The 20152-nt window shown below is 58.0% G+C and overlaps 2 protein-coding genes across 3 annotated transcripts; both read left to right on the forward strand.

Annotated features, from left to right (window-relative positions):
- Positions 1–358: 358 nt before the first annotated feature.
- On the forward strand, positions 359–12154 carry MMP25 (matrix metallopeptidase 25). 2 transcript variants are annotated; one of them, XM_061400955.1, is made up of 10 exons: positions 359–1025; positions 1465–1597; positions 3245–3380; positions 3488–3780; positions 8354–8530; positions 8615–8699; positions 8865–8947; positions 9311–9463; positions 9549–9806; positions 11472–12154. In XM_061400955.1, exons 1-10 carry the CDS (start codon positions 936–938, stop codon positions 11564–11566), a joined length of 1503 nt encoding a protein of 500 aa, XP_061256939.1. In that variant the 5' UTR covers positions 359–935; the 3' UTR covers positions 11567–12154. The 2 variants fall into 2 exon arrangements, with proteins under 2 accessions (XP_061256939.1, XP_061256938.1); XM_061400954.1 differs by having other exon boundaries at positions 369–1025; positions 9971–12154.
- Positions 12155–14351: 2197 nt separating this feature from the next.
- Positions 14352–18671, forward strand: LOC133238162 (interleukin-32-like). Its single transcript, XM_061400956.1, has 7 exons — positions 14352–14441; positions 14562–14603; positions 16089–16127; positions 16270–16326; positions 16680–16706; positions 16880–16939; positions 17431–18671. Exons 2-7 carry the CDS (start codon positions 14589–14591, stop codon positions 17743–17745), a joined length of 513 nt encoding a protein of 170 aa, XP_061256940.1. The 5' UTR covers positions 14352–14441; positions 14562–14588; the 3' UTR covers positions 17746–18671.
- The last annotated feature ends 1481 nt before the right edge of the window (positions 18672–20152 follow it).

The following is a 20152-nucleotide window of genomic DNA, read 5'->3' on the forward strand; positions in this document are numbered from 1 at the left end:
TGGCAGGCGTATTCTTTACCACTGAGCCACCTGGGAAGCCTAGCGAGGATTTTAAAAGCCTAGTACTTGCCCCTAGGTAGTCCCCGGGTCTGGGATCTAGAGACGCTAGAACCTCGGCGTGGGAAGCAGAGACCCTCGCAGCCCACGTAGTTAGGGGAATTAATTCGGGGACCATAGGCAGCCCCAGGCGCGCACACCCGGGCGGCGGGGGGCGGGGTGGGAGGAGTGCGGGGCTGGCAGGGATGGGCGGGGGGCGTGCCGCGGCCCCTTGGAGGGGGAAGTAGCCCAGCCGCCCGCCGCCCGGAAATCCCCCAGCCGAAGCGCCGGCCGCGCGCCCGGGGGTCTCCGGGAAGGGCGGTGGGGGAGGGGAGGGCCCCGAGCCGCCCCTCCCCCGGGCCGGGCGGCGCGGGTCTGAGAAAGCAGAAGCGAGCGGCCCTCCGGAGAGTCCCATTAGAGCAGGGATCTGGGAAGAGAAACTTGCGGCCGGGCTCTCTGAAGCAGTCGGGGAGGCCTTGGATCCGGTAGGGTCTTTAGCCATCACTAACGACGTAAGGTTGGCCCCAGCAGTCTTCGCCTTCCCCGCCCCGCCCCCGCCCCCCCCCCCGCCCCGCCCCGCCGGGCTAGCCCTCCTGTCTGGACGACAGGCCGTCGGCGCGGACCGGACCTGTGCGCACCCCCCGGAGGCCGTGCCGCAGACCCGGAGCCCGCTCCCTCTCAACCTTCCCGGCCCTCGGCTGGACGCCCCAGTACCCCCCGCATCGTACCTCCCAAGGTCCCGGATCCCCGCGCGCCACCCTTTCACCCCCTTGCCCACTCCTCGAACGCGGTGCCAGGTCCCTTGAGCCTCTCCGGGCCCCCGACCTCCTCCCCAGATCTCCAGGGCGGTGCGGGGCAGGTCCCCTGGAGCCCAGCCGGCCGCCGGGGAGGAGAGCGCCATGCTCCGGCTCCTGGCCTTGCTGCTCCCGCTGCTGCAGCCGCCCGCGCGCGCCCGGGAGCCCTCGGCGCAGGACGTGAGCCTGGGCGTGGTGAGTGCAGGGGTCCGCCGGCTCAGACCTGCAACAGAGCTGAGAGAGGGGAGCCCGGGGCCTGGACTTCTGGGTTCAGAGAAGGCTGGGGACGCTTTCCAAATGTCCAAAGAGTGACCGAGGATGGAGACTGGGGACCCGAATCCTTGGATTCGTGACCGAGGGTGGAGACTGGGGACCCGAATTCTTGGATTCGTCAGGAGGTTGAGGGCCGGAATTTGGAAATCTGAAAAAGGGTTGGGGTGGGGAAGTGGGCACTCTTGGGAACAGATGAACACTAGCAAAGCCGGGGCTGGAGGGCCTGGACCTTGAGGTGGGGAGCAGACGGTTCCCCGGGGCTGGCCATGCCTGGTGAGTGGTGAGGCTTCCAGGATGGTGGTTGGATGGGAGAGTCCCTCCACAAGCCTTTCTGCTTCCCCTGTTCCCAATTCTGGTCTAGGACTGGCTGACCCGCTATGGCTACTTGCCGCCCCCTCACCCCGCCCAGGCCCAGCTGCAGAGCCCTGCAAAACTGCGGGATGCGATCAAGGTCATGCAGAGGTTTGCCGGCCTGCCGGAGACAGGCGTCCTGGGTACGTGGCCTCCACCCCCTCCCCAGCCCTGTCTTGGCCCTGCACCCAGCCTGACCATTGTTGCCCACACCACCAACTGCAGGGTCTAAACATCTGCATGTAGCTGAATCACCAGGGTCTATGAACATGCTGACCTCAGGTCCCAACCCTGGAGGTGCTAAGACATTCCTGTTTCAGTAAATATTTATCAGGAATCTTTTCCCGATGAACTGACATGTGAGGTCACTCCAGGCTCCACTGGTATAGTGGCGAACGAGGTAGATGAGGTCCCCGCTCACGTGGAGCTAACGTTCTAGAGGGAGAGAGGCTCAGAGCAATAACAGTGATGAGTGTTCTGAAAAAAATAAAATGTTAATGATCCTCAGGGGCTGGTCCGGGCAGGGCAGGCCCCTCTGAAATAGGTCACGTGAGCTGGGAGGAGCTCATGTGACATGAAGAATTCCTAGGACACAAAGAGGGGGAATGTGGGAGGCGATCTCGCAGGCCGGTGCAAAGGCCCTGTGGCAGACACAGGCTTGTATGCCTGTGATGAAAGGCGGACTGCAGAGCCAAACAAGAGCCAGGAAGGGTGTTTTGGTTTGACTTCAAAAGTGATAAGAATCGCTGAGAGGGTTTGAAGGAGGGAGGCAAGGAGACCTGATTTACAGTTTAGTTTCCTCTGCTTACTGGACTTCCCTGGTAGCTCAGATGATAAAGCGTCTGCCTACAACGCGGGAGACCTGGGTTCGATCCCTGGATTGGGAAGATCTCCTGGAGAAGGAAATGGCAACCCACTCCAGTATTCTTGCCTGGAAAATCCCATGGACAGAGGAACCTGGTAGGCTACAGTCCATGGGGTCACAAAGAGTCGGACACGACTGAGTGACATTTACTTTACTATTTACTGCTTACTGGTGGAGAATGGAGAGTGGGGAGCACAGAGACCAGTGTTCAGGCAAGGATGTGATGAGAAGCAGTGAATCCAGAATGTGTATTTCAGAGGCAGAGCTGAGAGGCTCCTCCATTGGGTTAAATGAGAGGAAGAGGGAAGCAGAGGGGTCCCCTCCAGATTCGAGGGAGGTAGAACCTTCTGGCCCCAGGATGTGCTCAGTTGCTCCTTGTCACTTCAAACGACAAGATGAGGTTGGACCTTCATGTGGAGCTGAGGGGACTGCTGGGAATGGAGCTGAGCTGGGCAGTGGGATTCCGGGTGACCTGACCTGGGAGGGGCTTGCCACCAGAGACCAGATACCTGGCTGGCCCGGGGACTTTGAACTTGACCTGGATGTGATGGGGACTCGGGAGCTAGCCTGTGAGGTGTGAGTAGCCTCCTAGGGGCTTCCAACCTTTAAGAGAGGCATTCTCCTGGCACCCCCAGGGTTCTTTCTCTGGAGTCCAGCTGCCAGGACTCAGGTAAGCGGGCCGCTCAGATCCTGGCCTGAGACTCTTGTGTCCATCCAGGACCAGGTGTGAAGGGTGATCATACCCAGAGGGCAGTGCCATAGTTTGGTACGAGCTGGTGTTCAGAATCAGATAGCCCGGCTCCCAGTGCAAGCTGTGGGGCCTTTGTGAGCAAGTGTCTGTAGCTCTTGGAAACTCAGTTTGCCCATGGAAAATGCTAGCTCGCGCCTGCTGCTGATTCCCCGTCTGCCGCAACCTCTCCTGCAGACCCGCTGACGGTGGCCACGATGCATAAACCCCGCTGCTCGCTGCCCGACGTGCTGGGGGCAGCAGGGCTGGTGAGGCGGCGGCGCCGGTACGCTCTGAGCGGCAGCGTGTGGAAGAAGCGGACACTGACGTGGAGGTCAGTCCTGGTGCCCTGTTGACCACCCTGGGGCTGCCCGCTGGGCCCCAGCTTCTTTTGTCTGCCCTCTCTCCTCAGAGCCCCTCACTTGGCCCTCCTCTTTCCAGGGTCAACTCCTTCCCCCAGGGCTCTGGGCTGAGCCAGGAGACTGTGCGGACCCTCATGCACCACGCCCTGACCACCTGGGGCGCCGAGTCAGACCTCAGGTTCCAGGAGGTGGGTTCGCAGGGGCCCACGGAGCCTGACATCCTCATCGACTTTGCCCGGGCCTATCACCAGGACAGCTACCCCTTCGACGGGCAGGGGGGCACCCTGGCCCATGCCTTCTTCCCGGGGGAGCACCCTATCTCTGGGGACACGCACTTCGACGATGAGGAGACCTGGACTTTTGGGTCAAAAGGTACCATCTCCCCTCTTCTGAGAGGTCCCCTGTCCAGACCTGCCTGTCCTTAAGAATGAAGTTTACATTACGTTTACTGATGGACGCTCTATCAGTTGGGCTTCTCTAGAGAAACAGAACCAGTAGGATGGGTGTGTGCACATGTGTGTGGAGAAAGTGATTTACTTTAAGGAACTGGCTCACAGAATTGCAGAGGCTGGTGAGCTCCAAAATCTGTAGGGCAGGCCTGCAAATTGGAAATTCAGGAGACTTGATGGTGCAATTTTGAGTCCAGTATTTGCAGAGCAAGGCAGCTGGCAGGCTTTCCATGTTGCCGTCTTTGGGCAGAATTCTTTCTTCTCCAGGAAACCTCAGTTTTGGTTTTTAATGCCTTCAACTGATTAGACGGGCCCCGCCCACACTATGGAGGATAATCTGCTCTACTTACCGTGGCTTATAGATGTTATTCATGCTGATAAAATAACCTCCACAACAACATCTTGACTGGTACTTAATCAGGCATTGGGGCACCCTAGTCTGGCCAAGTTGACACAGAAAATTGCCCATCACAGAGGGGAAGTCCAAGTTGGGGCCAAGGACTCAAAAGGGCAAGAACTCAGGTCTGCCAGTAGCTGAGTCAGAAGAGTAACTGGCAGTTGCTACACAGGGTGTCACAATTACGTGGAATCACAACAGAGGAAGTCCTTAAGCCTGGGGGTGCTCACACAAAGGCTGGCTGAAGGGATGGGGACTTCCTGGAAGCGGTGACTTTGCTTGTTTCACATATGTAGACAGTGCGTGCCAACTAGCGCCCAGGGTCCCACTCTCCTGGAGTACCAGGGTGGGGGTGGGAGGGGACATATAAAGCACAAGCCAGTGAGCTCGCTGAGGCCAGGGGAGTCAGAGGTGGGGGTACAGGGGTGAGGATCGGTCTGGGATATTCGGGGCTGGAAGGCACACACGTGCTGTTAGGAGCGGACCGCAGAGGATGGAGGGCCAGTCTCATATGATGAGGGGCCTGGGAGGGCATGTGGCGGGGCCTGGACAATGGGATTCCAAAGGCAGTGGGAGCTGTGGGAAGTTCTGCATTCCAGAGATACCACTGGCTGCCCTGGGGGGCATGATGGGGACAGGGAGGCAGGGAGGTAGCTGGGGGTCCAGGTAAGAGATGGTGGGGGCGATGGGAGTGGGGCTGGAGGGCAGTGGGCAGCTCAGTGGGGAGTCCATCAGGATGGACAGAGATTGGGATCTGATTGGATTCGGCAGCAAAGGGAGTGAGGATGGCCGGATACCAGCCAGGTTTCTGGCTCAAAGGCCCTGGAGGATGGTGTCCCATTAATGCAGGTGAGAAGAGGGCGGGGAGGAGGAGCAGGCTGGGGAGGGCAGGTGAGTTCAGGTCGGGGCCTGTGTCTGCAGCGCCGAGTCGGTGCAGATGGTGCGTTGATGATCCAGTATCTTGTGCTAGAATTTGGATTCCTCCAACTCAAGTCAGGTTTCCCAGGACTGGCGCGTGAGAGGAAAATTCTTGTGCAAGCAGTTTTGGGGGGCACGTTCCCAGGGGAAAGGGAAGCAGGAGAGACGTCGGGGGAGGGAGGGGGGAGAAGCTAAGCTAGGATGTGGTCTCAGCTGGAGAAGAGCCTGACCCCGCAGGGAACTCTCTGGAGCTCTCTGGAGCGTAAATAGCACCCCAGGGTTGGTTCTGCCTGGAGGCAGGGGGCCCAGCTCTCCCACTTCCCATCCCTGGAACTGCTGGGGGAGGCTGGGCCAGGAGGGAGAGCCATTTGCTGGGGATGGGTCCTCAGGCTCTGCAGACGGACTCAGGTGAGGTGGGGATAGCAGACACAGATCCACCGCAGGGAGGCTGTATAACAGCATTTAAGAACTTGGGGTTGGAGCTGAACTCAATTCAGGGTTCCCCCGCCTGCTGCTGCGTGTGCCAGTTACTTGGCCTCAGAGGGCTCAGTTTCCTCACCTGAGGAATGGGGATCATAGTATGTACTGGTCTCATGGGCTTGCAGATGAAACCAGTAATTCATCTACAGCTCTCAGCACACTGTTCACTGTCGGCCACTATGAGCTGGGTCTCCCAGCACATTTGAGAGTTGGTGGTACCTGGGGGGTCAGGTTCCAGGAGAAGGTAGAATGTGAAGACCAAGTTCAGAGGTGGGGAAGTCTCACAGTTAAGGGGAGGGCAGCAGGTGGAGGGGTTGGGGAAGGATGAAAGCAAATGGAGAAAAACTAGGCTGAAAGGTGATTAGGAAGACAAGTGAAGGAGGAAGTGGGCAGCAGTGAGCGGGGCTTCAAGTCATCCAGTAACTTACTTATGGTTGGATCTCGCCATGTGGGGACAAAGTGACCTTAGTGCCCAATGGCTTGGTGGGTGGAGGGAGAATCCAGACCACAGAGGCATGAGAGGAGCTGAGCAACAGAAGGCTGAGTTCAGACTGCTGAGCAGAGAGCTTGCTGGCGGGGTGCGGGGTGTGGATGGTGGGCAGACAGGTCCAGGGGGTGCCCTAGGATGAGGGAGTCTTGAAGACTCGGGGACAGTGGATGAGACAATAGAGGTGGGGGATGAGTGTATGAATCGCGGATTAACGGATGGATCAATGAACCGATGAACGGACACACGGATGGATGGAGGGACAGATGCATGCATGCATGAAGGCAGAGATGAACGGATGGGTGGGGCTTTGTCCTTGTCCTGGAGGAGGTGAGTGAGGCAAGGATCTCTCCCAGGGCAGGGCAAGAAGCAGGAGATGAGCTGGTGGGGGATGAAGCTCTGTGCCCCATGAACAGAAGCTTACCGATGACACAAGCGGCCTGTCTTGATGAAACAGGAAATTTGTCATCTAAGAGTTGCGGGCTGGGGCTGGGACTGGGTAGCACCTGGAGGGGCTTTGAGTCTGGATTTGAGGCTGAATGGGGGGAGCAAAGGAGCTGCCTGCTGAGGCTGTGGGTGAGGGTGAGGGGAGGTGCAGAGGACCCCCCAGAGATGAGCACCGGGAGTCTCTGCGGCTGGATCTGCATGGTTGTGTAATTTCCCTAGCTAAATAGCGTGACAAGGGTGCAAGGAAGGGGTGTGGCCAGAGGAGAGGCAAGGACACCGGGTGGGGCACGTGGTAAAATACAAAAAAGATCTACCTGATTAAGACACCAAATGTCCTCCGTCCAGTTTCTTAGAAAAAGCTCTCAGCACATATTGAGAAAAGCCACAGTCAACATGGGAATTCATCAGTACTTATGAGTTTGACAGACATCTGAAACCACTGCTGAGAAGCAGGACAGCCCAGCCAGGGTTCCGTCTCTGTCATTTAACTTGACCTCTCTGTGCCTCAGTTTCCTCACCTGTAAAATGAGGATAGGAGGTACAAGTAACTGAGGAAAAGCCTTTGCTGCTCTGCTTATGACTCACTCATCTTGTCCTTAGATTCTCACTTAGTGGCCTTGACGGGTGGAGAGAAATTTGCTTTTCAGTTCACCAGGTTACTTCCAATAATTGCACTTTCACCACTGCTCACTCTAGTTAGACATTTCCATGACAGTAGATCAACCTGGGGGTGGTGGGGGGCGCTGCTTGTCTCTTGCTGTCTCTGTGCCTTCTTAGCCTCTCACTGGCTCGGGAATCAATGAGGAGCTGGGATTCAGCCAGCAGCTGGGAGCGTGGAGACAGCTTGGTCCTGGCGCCTGGGCTGGGTCCCCAGGGAAAAGCCTTCTGTGGTCAGAGAGGTTGGGCGCCAGGGCCAGCGGGCTGTGGTTAGAGAGTGCTTGCTAGAGCTTCGAGTTCCGAGTTCCGAGAGATGCAGGCTGCAGGGGTGGGGGATGGAGGCTGTGGGAGGGAGAGATGGAGCAGAAATAGAGGACTGGGGGTCCTGGGCACTAGCCGGGTGGGGATGGAAGGAGGAGGAGGGGGACCATGGAGTCTGACCTACCTTCCCTGTGGGTGGGAGTGAGAATGGTGCAGAGGGGCGGGGCCTCTGGAGCTGCCAGAAGGGAGTTTCCCCAGAGCTGGGGCTCCCTCCAGAGAACCACACACCCAGAGGATCCTGCTTCCTCTAGAATGTTTCCTTTTTTTTTTTTTTTTTAAAGAATATTCATTTATGCATTTGGCTGTGCCGGGTCTTCCTTGCGGCCCTTGGGATCTTGCAGCCTGCAGGCTCTCAGTTGCAGCCCGTGGAATCTAGTTCCCTGACCTAGACCCCCTGCATTGGGAGCGTGGGGACCAGCGGGGAGGTCTCCCCACATGTTTCTGTATGTTGCCTTGCTGGGGCAGGGGCTCCATCCTTATACAGTTGCTCCTTCCCCTGTCCATGCCGTTTCCTCCTGCTCTTTCCCTAGTCTGCTCTGAGGTCTTTTCAGCCCGTCCCCCCGGTGTGCAGCACTACCAAACCAGGCTACAGGAGACTATCTTCCGAACAAGTGCACCCACAGAGGAGGGAAAAGATGACTCAGGGAGGGCATCCGCGCAGAGGAGGCCACGGCCACCTCGGAGGGTCTCCTGGCTGTGTCCACCAGAAGGCCCCTTTCTCCGGGGCTTCCTGGGGGCGCCAGGGTGGGGTTGGAGCCCGGCTCCAGCGCATTCTCCCTTCCTCCCCAGATGGCGAGGGGACGGACCTGTTTGCGGTGGCTGTTCATGAGTTCGGCCACGCCCTGGGCCTGGGCCACTCCTCAGCGCCCGACTCCATCATGAGGCCCTTTTACCAGGGCCCAGTGGGCAACCCCGCCGAGTACCGCCTGTCTCAGGACGACCGCGAAGGCCTGCAGCAGCTCTACGGTACCGCGGGCGGCGGGGTGCTCGCCCCCTGGTGGCCTCTGCAGTAGCCTCAGGGGACCCAGCCCTGTAACCCTTTCTCCACAGGGAGAGCACCCCAAACCCCATATGACAAGCCCACACGGAAGCCCCTGGCTCCTCCTCCCCCGCCCCCTGCCCTGCCCCCGGACAGGTGAGTCCTCTCCAGGTAGGAGGCTTTGGATGCGCTCCCTAACCTCAGGGTCCTCCTCTCCAGATGGGCAGGTCAGAGTCCTTGCTTTGTAGGATGTGGTAAAGGTTAAATAAAAGGAGCGGGACCCCGCCCCTCCTCTCTGCTCACCTCTCTTTTCCTTCCCAGCACCCCCCAACCCCTCCCTGATCGATGTGATGGCAATTTTGACGCCATCGCCAACATCCGAGGCGAAACTTTCTTCTTCAAAGGTAAGTGACTTCCATCTCCCCGGACGCATACAGCTGGCTTCACATCCACTTAGAGTGACCCGCCGCCCGGGCCCCGTGGGTCGCAGGGATGCCGGACTTTCAGTGCCAAAAATGGGAAACTCCTGGCCCAGCCGGTCACCCTAGAGCCACTGCAGCCTTGATTTTTGATGGACCTGCGCCCCCCGCCCCGCCCCGCCCCCAGCGGTGGGAGGGGAAACCCTGAACTGTGTCCAAGCCACACCCTGGCGGGCAAGGTGGGTGCGCGGTAGTAGAGGGGTGTACAGAAGGGGTGACCTCCTGCCATCTCATCTCACGCCTATACGCCCACCCCTTCTTCCAACCCCCAATCGCCCCCCAACCCAGGCCCCTGGTTCTGGCGCCTCCAGCCCTCGGGACAGCTGGTGTCACCCCGGCCCGCCCGGCTCCACCGCTTCTGGGAGGGGCTGCCAACCCAGGTGAAGGTCATTCAGGCCGCCTACGCCCGTCACCCGGACGGCCGGATCCTCTTATTTAGCGGTCAGTGCGGTCCGGGTTTGGGGGAGGGGGCGCTAGCGCGGGGCATGCGCAGCGCGGCTCACCCGGGCCCCCGCCCTGCCCGCAGGCCCGCAGTTCTGGTCGTTCCAGGACCGGCTGCTAGAGGGCGCCGCACGCCCGCTCACCGAGCTGGGGCTGCCCCCCGGGACGGAGGTGGACGCCGTGTTCTCCTGGCCGCTCAACGGGAAGACCTACCTGATCCGGGGGCGGCAGTACTGGCGGTACGACGAGGCGGCGGCGCGCCCGGACCCCGGCTACCCGCGCGACCTGAGCCTCTGGGAGGGCGCACCGTCGGCCCCCGACGATGTCACTGTCAGCAACACAGGTGGGAGAGCTCGCGCATCCGGGGGGCTGGGCGATGGGGGCCCAGGGACCGTGGGGGTGGTGGGGCCTACAGACCCCGGGGTGGGGGGAGAAGCGGTGCGGAGAGAGGGGTTTGGAGGGTGGGCAGGCGTGCTACCAGCCCCTGAAACATCTCCTTCCCTGCAGGTGACACCTACTTCTTCAAGGGCCTCCACTACTGGCGCTTCCCCAAGGGCAGCATCAAAGCCGAGCCAGACTCCCCCCAACCCATGGGTCCCAAGTTCCTGGACTGCCCCGCCCCCACTGTGGGCCCTCGGGCCCCCAGACCCCCCAGAGCGACCCTTAAGCCCGGAGACTGCGACTGTCAGTGCGGAATCAGTCGGGCTGCGGGGCGGCCTTCGGTGCTCCTCCTGCCTCTTCTGTCCCTGCTGGTGGGGGGCCTGGCCTCCCCCTGAAGGGAACCTGCGGCTGCGTGGAAGGGAGCGGATCGCCCACGGGGCCCCTGCAGGTTGTGGCTGTGCGAAGTCTGTCCCAGGGGCTGGGCTCAGCCAGGATGCAGCTGGGGATGCAGGTGGAGCTAAGTCCAAGAGGGCGGAGACACAGGGCCGGCCCTGGCACTGAATGCCCTGAGTGTGGCCTCCTGGGCCTTCCTTCCTCCCCTGACCCTTCCTTCCTCCCCTGCCCCTGGCCATGACCCCGCAGGACTCTCCTTTTCCCGGAACACCTGGCCTTTCCCGGAGCTCAGGCGGCTGAATTCCTGCAGCCCCACCCCGCCTGCCAACAGCAGCAGCTGTCCCAAGTGCTTGGCTCTACAGGACAGCCCCACTCCCCCGTGCTGAGCAGGCTCTCCAGCCTCTGCTCTAACGTTTCTCATCCTGTCCTCCCTCCACGATGTCCCAATCGAAGCACATTGGTGGGGTCCCAAACCCAGCTCTGCGACCACTCCAGAGCATGTGTCCCAAGTCCGGGGTGACATCCGTGGTTCACAAGTGGGTGATGCTCCTCAGATGGCCCACCCCTGTGGCCCATCCTTTCTGGTCAGCACGCTGGTACCAGAACCACCCACATTCAGTACGACACCCTCCTGCTCCTAAAACACCTCTCCCACCACTTCACCTGAGCCTCTGCCACCCTCTCCAGAACCCCTTGGCTCCCATCAGCTCAATGCTGGTGGGAGGACAGTGGACTGGTCCCCTCTCAGTCTGGGGTCACTGCCTCCTCAGTGTTCCTGGGTGACAGGTGGGTGGAACCTGGGCCACCTCAATGACCCCCTTCCCCACTGAATTCAGAATCTAAATGAGTGCCTCTGCAACTCTGCTTCTGGAACATTCCACACAGGATGACCCAGGAAGGGAGTTCCCTGGTGGTCCAGTGATTAGAATCTAGTGCTCTCACTGTCATGGCCTGAGTTAAATTTCTAATCCCAGAACTCAAATCCTTCAAGCTGATCGATGTGGTCCGAGAGAAAGAGAGAATGACCTAGGGAACTTGAAAAATGCGGATTCCATGTCTTCACTGTGAATCCTCACTCTGGGTCTGGGGCCAGGAATCTGCATTTGAACAAACTGGGTGGTTGATGTGGGGGTGGGCTGGGGGTGGCCCCGATCTTCAAGGGACCAGGGCCAGCAGCTGCCGTCTCAGGTCTCTGTCTTCTGACTTGTGCGTCCCCTCCATGTTCTCCACCCAGGGGCCAACCTCTTCCTGTGTTTACAGAGCCTACTCACAGCCTGGGTGAGAGAGGTTCACCCCCATGGCTGGAGTCACATACCCACCATTTCTTAATGTGCCACCAGCCTCAGCGGGCCCACAGTGCTGCAAGAGCTGACTCAGGGGCATGGAGCCCAGCGTGGTCGCGACCAGGCCAGAAGAAGGATGACAGCCCGGTGTCTTCAACCAGCCAGCCACCTGGGAATTCAAAGGCACCAGAAGCCATCTGGGCCTCTGTCAGGACCCTTTCTAAGTATGAGGAGGAGGAAACTTGTCTTCAAAAAGCTTATCAGCCCCGAAGCAGGACAATAAAAATAACAGGAGAGAAACCCCTTCATTTCCTCGGAGCAGTGATGGAGCCCCAAGGCGAAGTTTGGTGGCAGGAACGTGACAGACCCGAATCACTGTTTTCCAGAAGAGGCTGGAATCCAGCATTGACGGGGGACAGGGTGGCTGAGGATGAGCTGGGGGGCAACCAAGAGTTGGTTGGAGGCGCCCAGAGAGGGATGTCCCATGTGACACCTGAGGCTCCTTTCGCTGTGACAATGGACATTGTCCAGCCTCTCACACGTCATGAAGTCAGGTTCACAAAAATGCCACATGGTATTGAATTATGTTATTTAAAGAATGGGAAATAAATGAGACAAATTATTAAAATATAAACACTCAAAACTTTAGTATTTCAAAGGGCAACACCGGAAAAGTAAAAAGACACTCACAGAATGGGGACAAAAAGTTGCAGATGATACATGTGGTAAGGGCATGGAGCCGGAAAACTTATTCGACCGTTTTGTGTGCGTGCACGCTCAATGCTGTCTCCATGGCCCCATAGACTGTAGCCCCCCAGGCTCCTCTGTCCATGGGGTTTTCCAGGCAACAATATTGGAGTGGGTTGCCATGTCTTCCTCCCAGGGATCTTCCCTGACCCACAGATTGAACCCGGATCTCTCGCATTGCAGGCAGATTCTTTACCACTGAGCTACCGGGGAAGCCTGGGGAAATAGTCTAGTGGTACCTCAAAAAGTTAAAAGCAGACTTAGGGATTGCATGGTGGTGGGCCATGGGGATGATGGCTTAGGGGTGCAGGATGGTTTCTGGACATGATAAAAGTGTTCTCAAATTGATGGTGATGATGGTTGAGTAGTACTGTGCATTAAATTAGGCACTTTCCTGGGTGAATTGTATGATATGTGAATTACACCTCACTAAAACTCTATAAAGAAAAGGGTTCAGCCCACAGTGAGACATGAAATGCCTTTCAGGAGGTGGCCTTCCTGAGACAGATGTGGAGGTGCCCAGTGTCATGTCTCAGGCAGCCAGATCACCCGAGATAAGACCTGGAAATGAGGCGTGCAGCTGAAGCAAGTGAAAGCTGCTCAGCTGTGCCTGACTCTCTGACCCATGGACTATGCAGTCCATGGAATTCTCTGAGCCGTGATACTGGAGTGGGTTCCTTTCTCCAGGGGGATCTTTCTGACCCAGGGATCGAACCCAGGTCTCCCGCATTGTAGGCGGATTCTCTACCCTCAGCCACCAGGGAAGCCCACAGCTAAAGCAAGTGTGGCTCTGTTGTCTCCCTCCCGCCCGGAGTTTTGAGGTGGCTCAGGGAAGGATCTGGACTTCCTGGGTGTGGGAAGGGAGTTTCAGACAACTGAACGGGTCCCTAAGGGGCAGGGGTGCCGGCTGGGGTCTGGTGGGTCCAAGAGAGACTTTCCCTGAGGAGCAGGATTCATAGGTTGTCCCCGTGGGGTGCACACGGGTGGCCCATCAGGAGGCCGGTTCCTGTTCAAGGATATTAGACACTGAATCGTGTTCCCCTAAATTCACACAGTGAAGTCCTAACCACCAGCGCCTGGAGGGGGGTCTTTACAGGGAATCAAGTGAGCATGAGGCCCTTAGGGTGGGCCCTAATCCATTATGACTGGTGACCTTAGGAAAATGGGGAATTAGGAGACAGATACTTGTCTAGGGAGGGCGCCATGCAGACCTGGAGACAGCTGTCAACAGGCCTAGGAGAGAAGCCTGGAACACATGCTTCCCTCAGGGCTCTCAGAGCAACCGCTGCCTGCTGACGCCTTGATTTCAATTTCGAGGCTCCACTGTGAGAGTAAATGTGTGTTGCTGAGACCCGGGTCTGTGGCTCTTTGATGTGGCAGCCCTGGGTCTCTAAGACGGATGCCAGGCCATGGCTGTGAGGGGCTGTGGTCTCAGGGGGAGGTGGGCCAGGCTGTGAGAGTCAAGCCCTGTGGGGCTGGCCAGGGCCAGGAAGACCACTACCATGGTGACTGAGGCCCGGGGTCCCGAGCAGGGCTCAGGAGACCCTGGTGAGCGGGGCCCAGACGGCCAGCAAGGCTCCCTTCTGCCCCTTCTGAAGGACACATCCTGTGGGTGAGGCACACAGGCCCGGCCCTGCCCTGGATGCAGGGGAGAGTCTCTACCTCAGGGCTCCTGCAGGTCCTGTGACTTCCTGAGGGCAGGGCAGCTACAGAAGCTTCTCTGGATATGGAGTGGGGTGCAGTCTGTTCAAGGGCCCTGGTCGGCTCCCCCTGAAGCTTCCTCAAACTATCATCCCAAGTCTGGACTTTACCCCGTCCCTCCGCGTGCTCTAGCGGATGGTGGGGGGTCCTAGCCCAAGCTGGCCTCACAGATCCCCACCCAGCTCAGGGAGAAGGGCCCTGTCCTGGGACCCTGAGTGTGAGGGACACGCCCTTCCCGCCCCGCCCCTCAGATTCTGGCTCCATGTCTTCCCCTCCTTCTGACTCCCCCCCTTCCTCTTCTGTTTCTGCTTCTATTTCTATCTCAGTTTCTGTCTCAAACACACCCAGCTGACCCTGCCTCCTCCCCAGCAGGGCTCCACCCTCTCTGCCCCTCCCTGGCCGGCTCTTAAGTCGCTGGGGCTCAGCAGGCAGCGGGGCAGTGCTCAGCTGGAGCTCTGGCTGCAGGATCTCAGGTGAGGGGCTCTGGGGAGCCCGGCGTGGGGGTGGGGGAGACCTGCAGGCGGAGGACCATCCAGGGTGGTGGGCGAGCCCTCTTCTCTGAAGCACTTTTCCTCCCACTCTTCCTCCACCAGATCCCAGCGGGAGGACCCTGAGCCACCATGTGCTTCGCTAAGGTGAGTGACAAGAGATGAGGGGAGAGTGGGCCTGGAGTCTCATTTGCCACCTGTCCCCGCTCCCACCAGCTCAGCCCCAGTCCTGCTGACTGCTCTGTGCACAGCAGCCTCTGTCCCACCCTCCCTGGGCCCTGGGGTGGCCGCAGGAGAAAGTGAAAGTGTGAGTCGCTCAGTGGCATCCAATTCTTTGCGAACCCGGGGACTGTAGCCCACCAGGCTCCCCTGTCCATGGGCTTCTCCAGGCAGAGATACTGGAGCGGGTTGCCATTTCCTTCCCACTGGGGAAGCAGAGGGTCAAAACATGGGACCCGGGCCATCAAAGCGCCCCAAAGCGTCTCACAATGACCCTGGTCGAACGCTCTGCTGTCACCATCCTGAAATTCTGGATAATTGTTGACAAGCACGCTCCAGTTTCCTGTTGCTCTGAGCCCTTTCCTTATGTAGCAGGTCCTGGCTGTGGGGCTGGGGCTCCTGCTGGGCGTTCGGTTTGGGGGGCAGCTTAGTGTGGGGGCCTGTGTTGGCACTGAGGAAGGAGCAATGGACCAGGGAGTGAGTATAGGAATTAGAGTCATCATGCTCGTGGGTGAGCCGGACGTGGAGCGTCTGCAGTGTCCTAGGAATCAGCCATCCTCGGGCTCCTTCTAATGCTTATTCCTATTTATTGAATTTCTTTTGTCTCTGAATGATCTTAGTTGCAGCGTGTGGGGTCTAGTTGGCTGGCCAGGATTTTCCGAGAAAAGCTGAAAGCATTTCTCTCAGGGCCTGGATCAACAGGTGAAGCCATGCTGAGCTCAGAGTCTATTCTTACCCTTTGGGGTGCCCTCCGCCCACTGTCCCACTCAACTACCTAGTTCTGAGGGTGTCCAGATGCTCAGGAGCTCCAGGCCATGGAACACCGGTGTCTGGCAGTGGTCATTGTGGGCTGACCCAGGTTGAGTGGCCAGGCCCAGTGAGAGGATGAGGGCAGAGAGTGTCCCCATGGACCTTCGAGGTGTTTACTTGCCCAGTCTTGTGTGATGCTGGGCTGACAGGATGGGGCCCCGGGACACAGGGTATGCAGACGGGAGCCCTGCAGGCGCTATGAGCTGCACTGACCACACAGGGCCAGGAGGGCAGCAGGGACCCCCCAGATTCCCGCCGTTAGGTGGAGTCCCCCGTGGGGTCAGTGGGGCACCTCCCTCCTCCATGACTCGTAAAGTGTCTGGAGGGATAGGGGCTGGGGGCCGGGGATCTGCAGGGTCAGATGTCAGGAAGACTGGCCACTGTCTCTGTCAGCGCCTCAGACCCGAGAGGACAGTGCCAGTTCCTCCCTGGTCAGCTCTCAGCGGGATCACGGAGGGCTAAGCATCTGGGAAACAGGTTGACTCACCTACTCCAGGGTGAGCGTCCTCCTTGGGTGAGTGTGCGTGTGTGTGTGTGTGTGTGTGTAAAACAGGTCTCGGTGGTTACAAGACCAGAACCTGAGTTTCACTGTTACCTCCACAGGGAGTCCCACATAACCTGGCTTCTCTGAGGACCAGGATGGTAAGAGGCTCATCCCCACGAATAGCTGGGGGCTCGGGAGGCTTGGGTTTTGCTGGGTGAAGCCGAGAACGATCTGGCCCACTTGGGACCCAGCAGGGAAAAGAACCGAGCTTCTTTTACTCAAGTCCATCTCTGTTCACAGCACAACCGGGTGGATGATTTCTGTGATGAGATGGGAAATGAACCAGAAGAAGCACAGGTGGGTCAGTGTGCCCCAACCCCGACCCTCCCCAGTGTGAGGGAGGTGGGGTGGGTTCAAAGTCATGGTGATGATGAGGGTCACAGCTCAGCGCCCAGTCCTTACACTGGACAGACGCACACCTGTGTGGCAGGTGAGTGCACAGGGAGGGGATACGGAGGCCAGGGATGCTGAGGGCGGCGTCCAGGCCACAGGGCAACAGGGCAGGGTAGGGATGCCAGAGCATGGTCCCAGGGTTGAGGGTTAGTTATTGGGGTGACTGGGCAGAGATGAGAACCAGCTGGGCCTTGGGATTCAGGGTGAAAGTGAGAGAGGGTGGGGGTGTTTTAAACAGAGTGTTTTTTCCCCACCAGATGGAGGCAGTCCTAGCAGAGATGGAGGTGAGTTTGGACCTTGCCCCATGCTAAGCGTAGTCCTCAGAGCTGGATCAGCCAGGGTATGGGGTCTGGGGCCCTGGCTCCCTTCAGACTCACCTGGATGCACGGGAGGCCAATGGGGACCACTGACCTCAGCAGGGAGGCAGGAGTGCAGACTGCACACTTCCTCTCCCCAGGAGGGACTCAGCGAGGACATCTGTGAATTCATAGAAGATCACATTCAAGAGAACCTTCCCGTGAGTAGGAGCCACTGTCTCAGTGCCTTCCTTCCTTCCCCTCCCCACTGGTCTCTCTTGTCCTTGGGGCTGCTGCAAATGCACAGAGCTCCCTGGAGTGGGGGATGAAGGGGGGGGGTCCCTGAAATCTCAGGTGGTGCAGCCTTGAGGGCATCAGCCTCCCCACTCAGCACATGGTGGCCAGAGCCCTGGACTGAGCTTCCTGCTATGAGCCCCGTGGGCCTGGTGCTGGGTTCAGAGGCCAACCACCTGCAGGCAGGTACAACCAAGCACCAGGGTTCGTTCTTCAAGGGGAACCGAGGGGCCAGGCCCAGTCTCTGGGAGAAGTGCTCATGTCTGCTGAGCTGTTGGCCTGAAGGCAGGCAGTTTGGGTTGGGCTGGGCTGGGCTTCTGAGCCCCAGCCTCTTACAAGGGCTGGGAGGCCTCGGTCAGGTCAGGACCAGGGTCTGCCTCTCCCAGGGCAGGTCCTTGAAAGGCCCCCATCCATGCAGGAATCCCTGCAGGAGTCCAGTCCCTTGCTTCAGGAAGCACGGCAAGGAGTACGCTGCAGAATCCAGAGACCTTCAGTCTCTGCCCGTCTGGAGGTCCAGAATCCGGAAGAGAGCATCTGGGCCAGAGCCCTGGGGAGGTTCCAAGTAATTCTGCAGAGTCTCCAGCAGCGGTGTTGGGATGCGCTCACCTGGCTGCGGGAGAAGGCGGTGACCTTCCTGGAGGCCATCTGCAGTGTGGTGAAGGCCGTCTTGGGAGTGCTGACGGATTTCTGCTCCTCTGTGGGGCAGCTCTTCGGAAACCTCATCCAGGTCTAGGAGCCGCAGGTGGTTCTGGAGGAACTCCTCCTCATCTAGGAGGCCCTGCACCATCCCCTTCCCAGAAACCATCTTGTGAAGCGACCTTTGCACTCCTGCTCACCCTTGACCCATCCTTTAACTGCCCTCACCTCCTGTCCTGCAGGGACGACACCACAGCATCAGGCCAGGTTTCCCTTCTCCAGGTCTGACCTGTCTGTCAGGGACGGGGATGCTCTGCTGACCCAGGGATGTGGGAGAGGCTTGGAAGCCCGGAGGCGCCAAGGACCAAGGTGCCTTCCGTGGGTCAGCATGCCTCTGTGCCTCTGCCTGTCGCTCCAAACCATGTCAGATGGGGCGCTGAGCTGATCCTCAGCGAGGGGGACCCCTGAGGGCTGGCTGTGGGTCTCGAAGGAGGAGTCAGTGGTGGACCCTGACCCTGACGTTAGCGTCTTAGTGCCCTCATCATCCTAAGCGACCCAGCTTGCTGTCAGCTGAGGCCCCAGCAGGGCAGGAGACCTGGAGGAAGGCTCTCCCTGTCTCCTGGGCCTGCGCCTTCCTGTCTGAGGAGGACAGCAGCCTGTCTGGGAGTTCCGTGTGGCAGAGCCCCATTCCGGCCACACCCTTCCCCCTTCACTTCCAGGGGGTCCCTCTGACAGGCCTGACTCTGGAAGGCCTACCTCTGGCCTGAGTTCCCTGCTGCAAGGAGCCGCCCACTGCCAGGCCCTGAGCAGCCTTGGCTTCCTGGCCCCGTCCCTGCCTCACCTCCCCATCCGTATGCAAGTCTCCTGTGCTAAACCTGCTCTTGACTCTTTCCTTTATTTCTTTTTACATAATGACCTTACATCTGATATACTACTTCTCACGATAGTGAGGTTCCTCAGTTGATATAAGGAATAAAGTTTTTTTTTGTTTAACATTAAATTTCTTCCCTGTTTCAATGTCAATATGAGTTTGTTTTTTGTTGTTGTTTTTAGATTAAATCTTTTCTCCATTTCAATGTAAGTTACATGAAATACATTTTCTAAACATTCCCCCTCCCAAAGAAATGTTTCAGTTTTTGACCAATGATATGTGATTTGTGCATGGACAATATAAACTCAGGAGGTAACAGAACAAAATCCAATAAAAATATGGAGGAAAGAGTCCTCCAAGGTGCAGGAGGGAGTGATGTGAATGGAATAGGTGCAATTTCCAGGGATTCTGGGCACAAGTTTATTCCTTCCTATGGAGAATTCTGAAACAATGAAATATTACTTATGTGAATATCAGTCATCTCACTTCTTGGACCTTTTAACCAGCACATGCAAGTTATAGACAGCAGTTTTCATGGGTTATTTGCTGTAAAGCTGATGTTTTGTACTCCATTTAGCATAGGATAGCCATTTGAAACCCTTAGGTGGTATTTCATGGGATAACAAAGGTCCATCTAGTCAAGGCTATGGTTTTTCCTGTGGTCATGTATGGATGTGAGAGTTGGACTGTGAAGAAGGCTGAGTGCCGAAGAATTGATGCTTTTGAACTATGGTTTTGGAGAAGACTCTTGAGAGTCCCTTGGACTGCAGGGAGATCCAACCAGTCCATTCTGAAGGAGATCACGCCTGGGATTTCTTTGGAAGGAATGATGCTAAAGCTGAAATTCCAGTACTTTGGCCACCTCATGCGAGGAGTTGACTCATTGGAAAAGACTCTGATGCTGGGAGGGATTGGGGGCAGGAGGAGAAGGGGACGACAGAGGATGAGATGGCTGGATGGTATCACTGACTCGATCGACGTGAGTCTGAGTGCACTCTGGGAGTTGGTGATGGACAGGGAGGCCTGCTTTCTGCGATTGATGGGGTCGGAAAGAGTCGGACACGACTGAGCGACTGATCTGATCTGATCTGATCTGGTGAACTCTGGTCTTTTATGCTTCAGCTCAGAAAGAATTCAGGGAGAGGCGAAAGGAGCCTGGCAGCCTTCAGTTCACGAGTGGCACAGTCAGACACAACTGAGGACCTAAGGCTCTCACTGACCTGTCAGACCCCGTCTCATCCGCAGGACGCTGCTCTGCATCTCCTCGCCTGCGCAATAGTCCTTGGCTGGGGGCCAAGCTCCTCTCTCTCCTACCGGGGTCTCTGCACATGCTGCTCCTTTTGCCTGGGATGCCCTCCTTTTTCTCTGGGGCAGCCCTGCCCCTCTATTTCAAGCCAGGTCTCCTAAGGCCCCACCACATTCCCTGGCACGTGGGTGGGCTCAGGAAATAATCATGCCTTGATATGCTGTGAGTGCTGTCACTCTGTCGTGTTCGCCTCTGCAGCCCCACGGACTGTGGCCCACCAGGTCCCTCATCCATGGGATTTCCTAGGCAAGGATACTGGAGTAGGGTGTCATTTCCTTTTCCAGGGATCTTCCGAGCCCTGGCATTGAACCCAGGTCCCTTGCATCT

The sequence above is a fragment of the Bos javanicus genome, chromosome 25 (assembly GCF_032452875.1).
Source record: "Bos javanicus breed banteng chromosome 25, ARS-OSU_banteng_1.0, whole genome shotgun sequence".
In the NCBI taxonomy this organism is placed as follows: domain Eukaryota; kingdom Metazoa; phylum Chordata; class Mammalia; order Artiodactyla; family Bovidae; genus Bos; species Bos javanicus.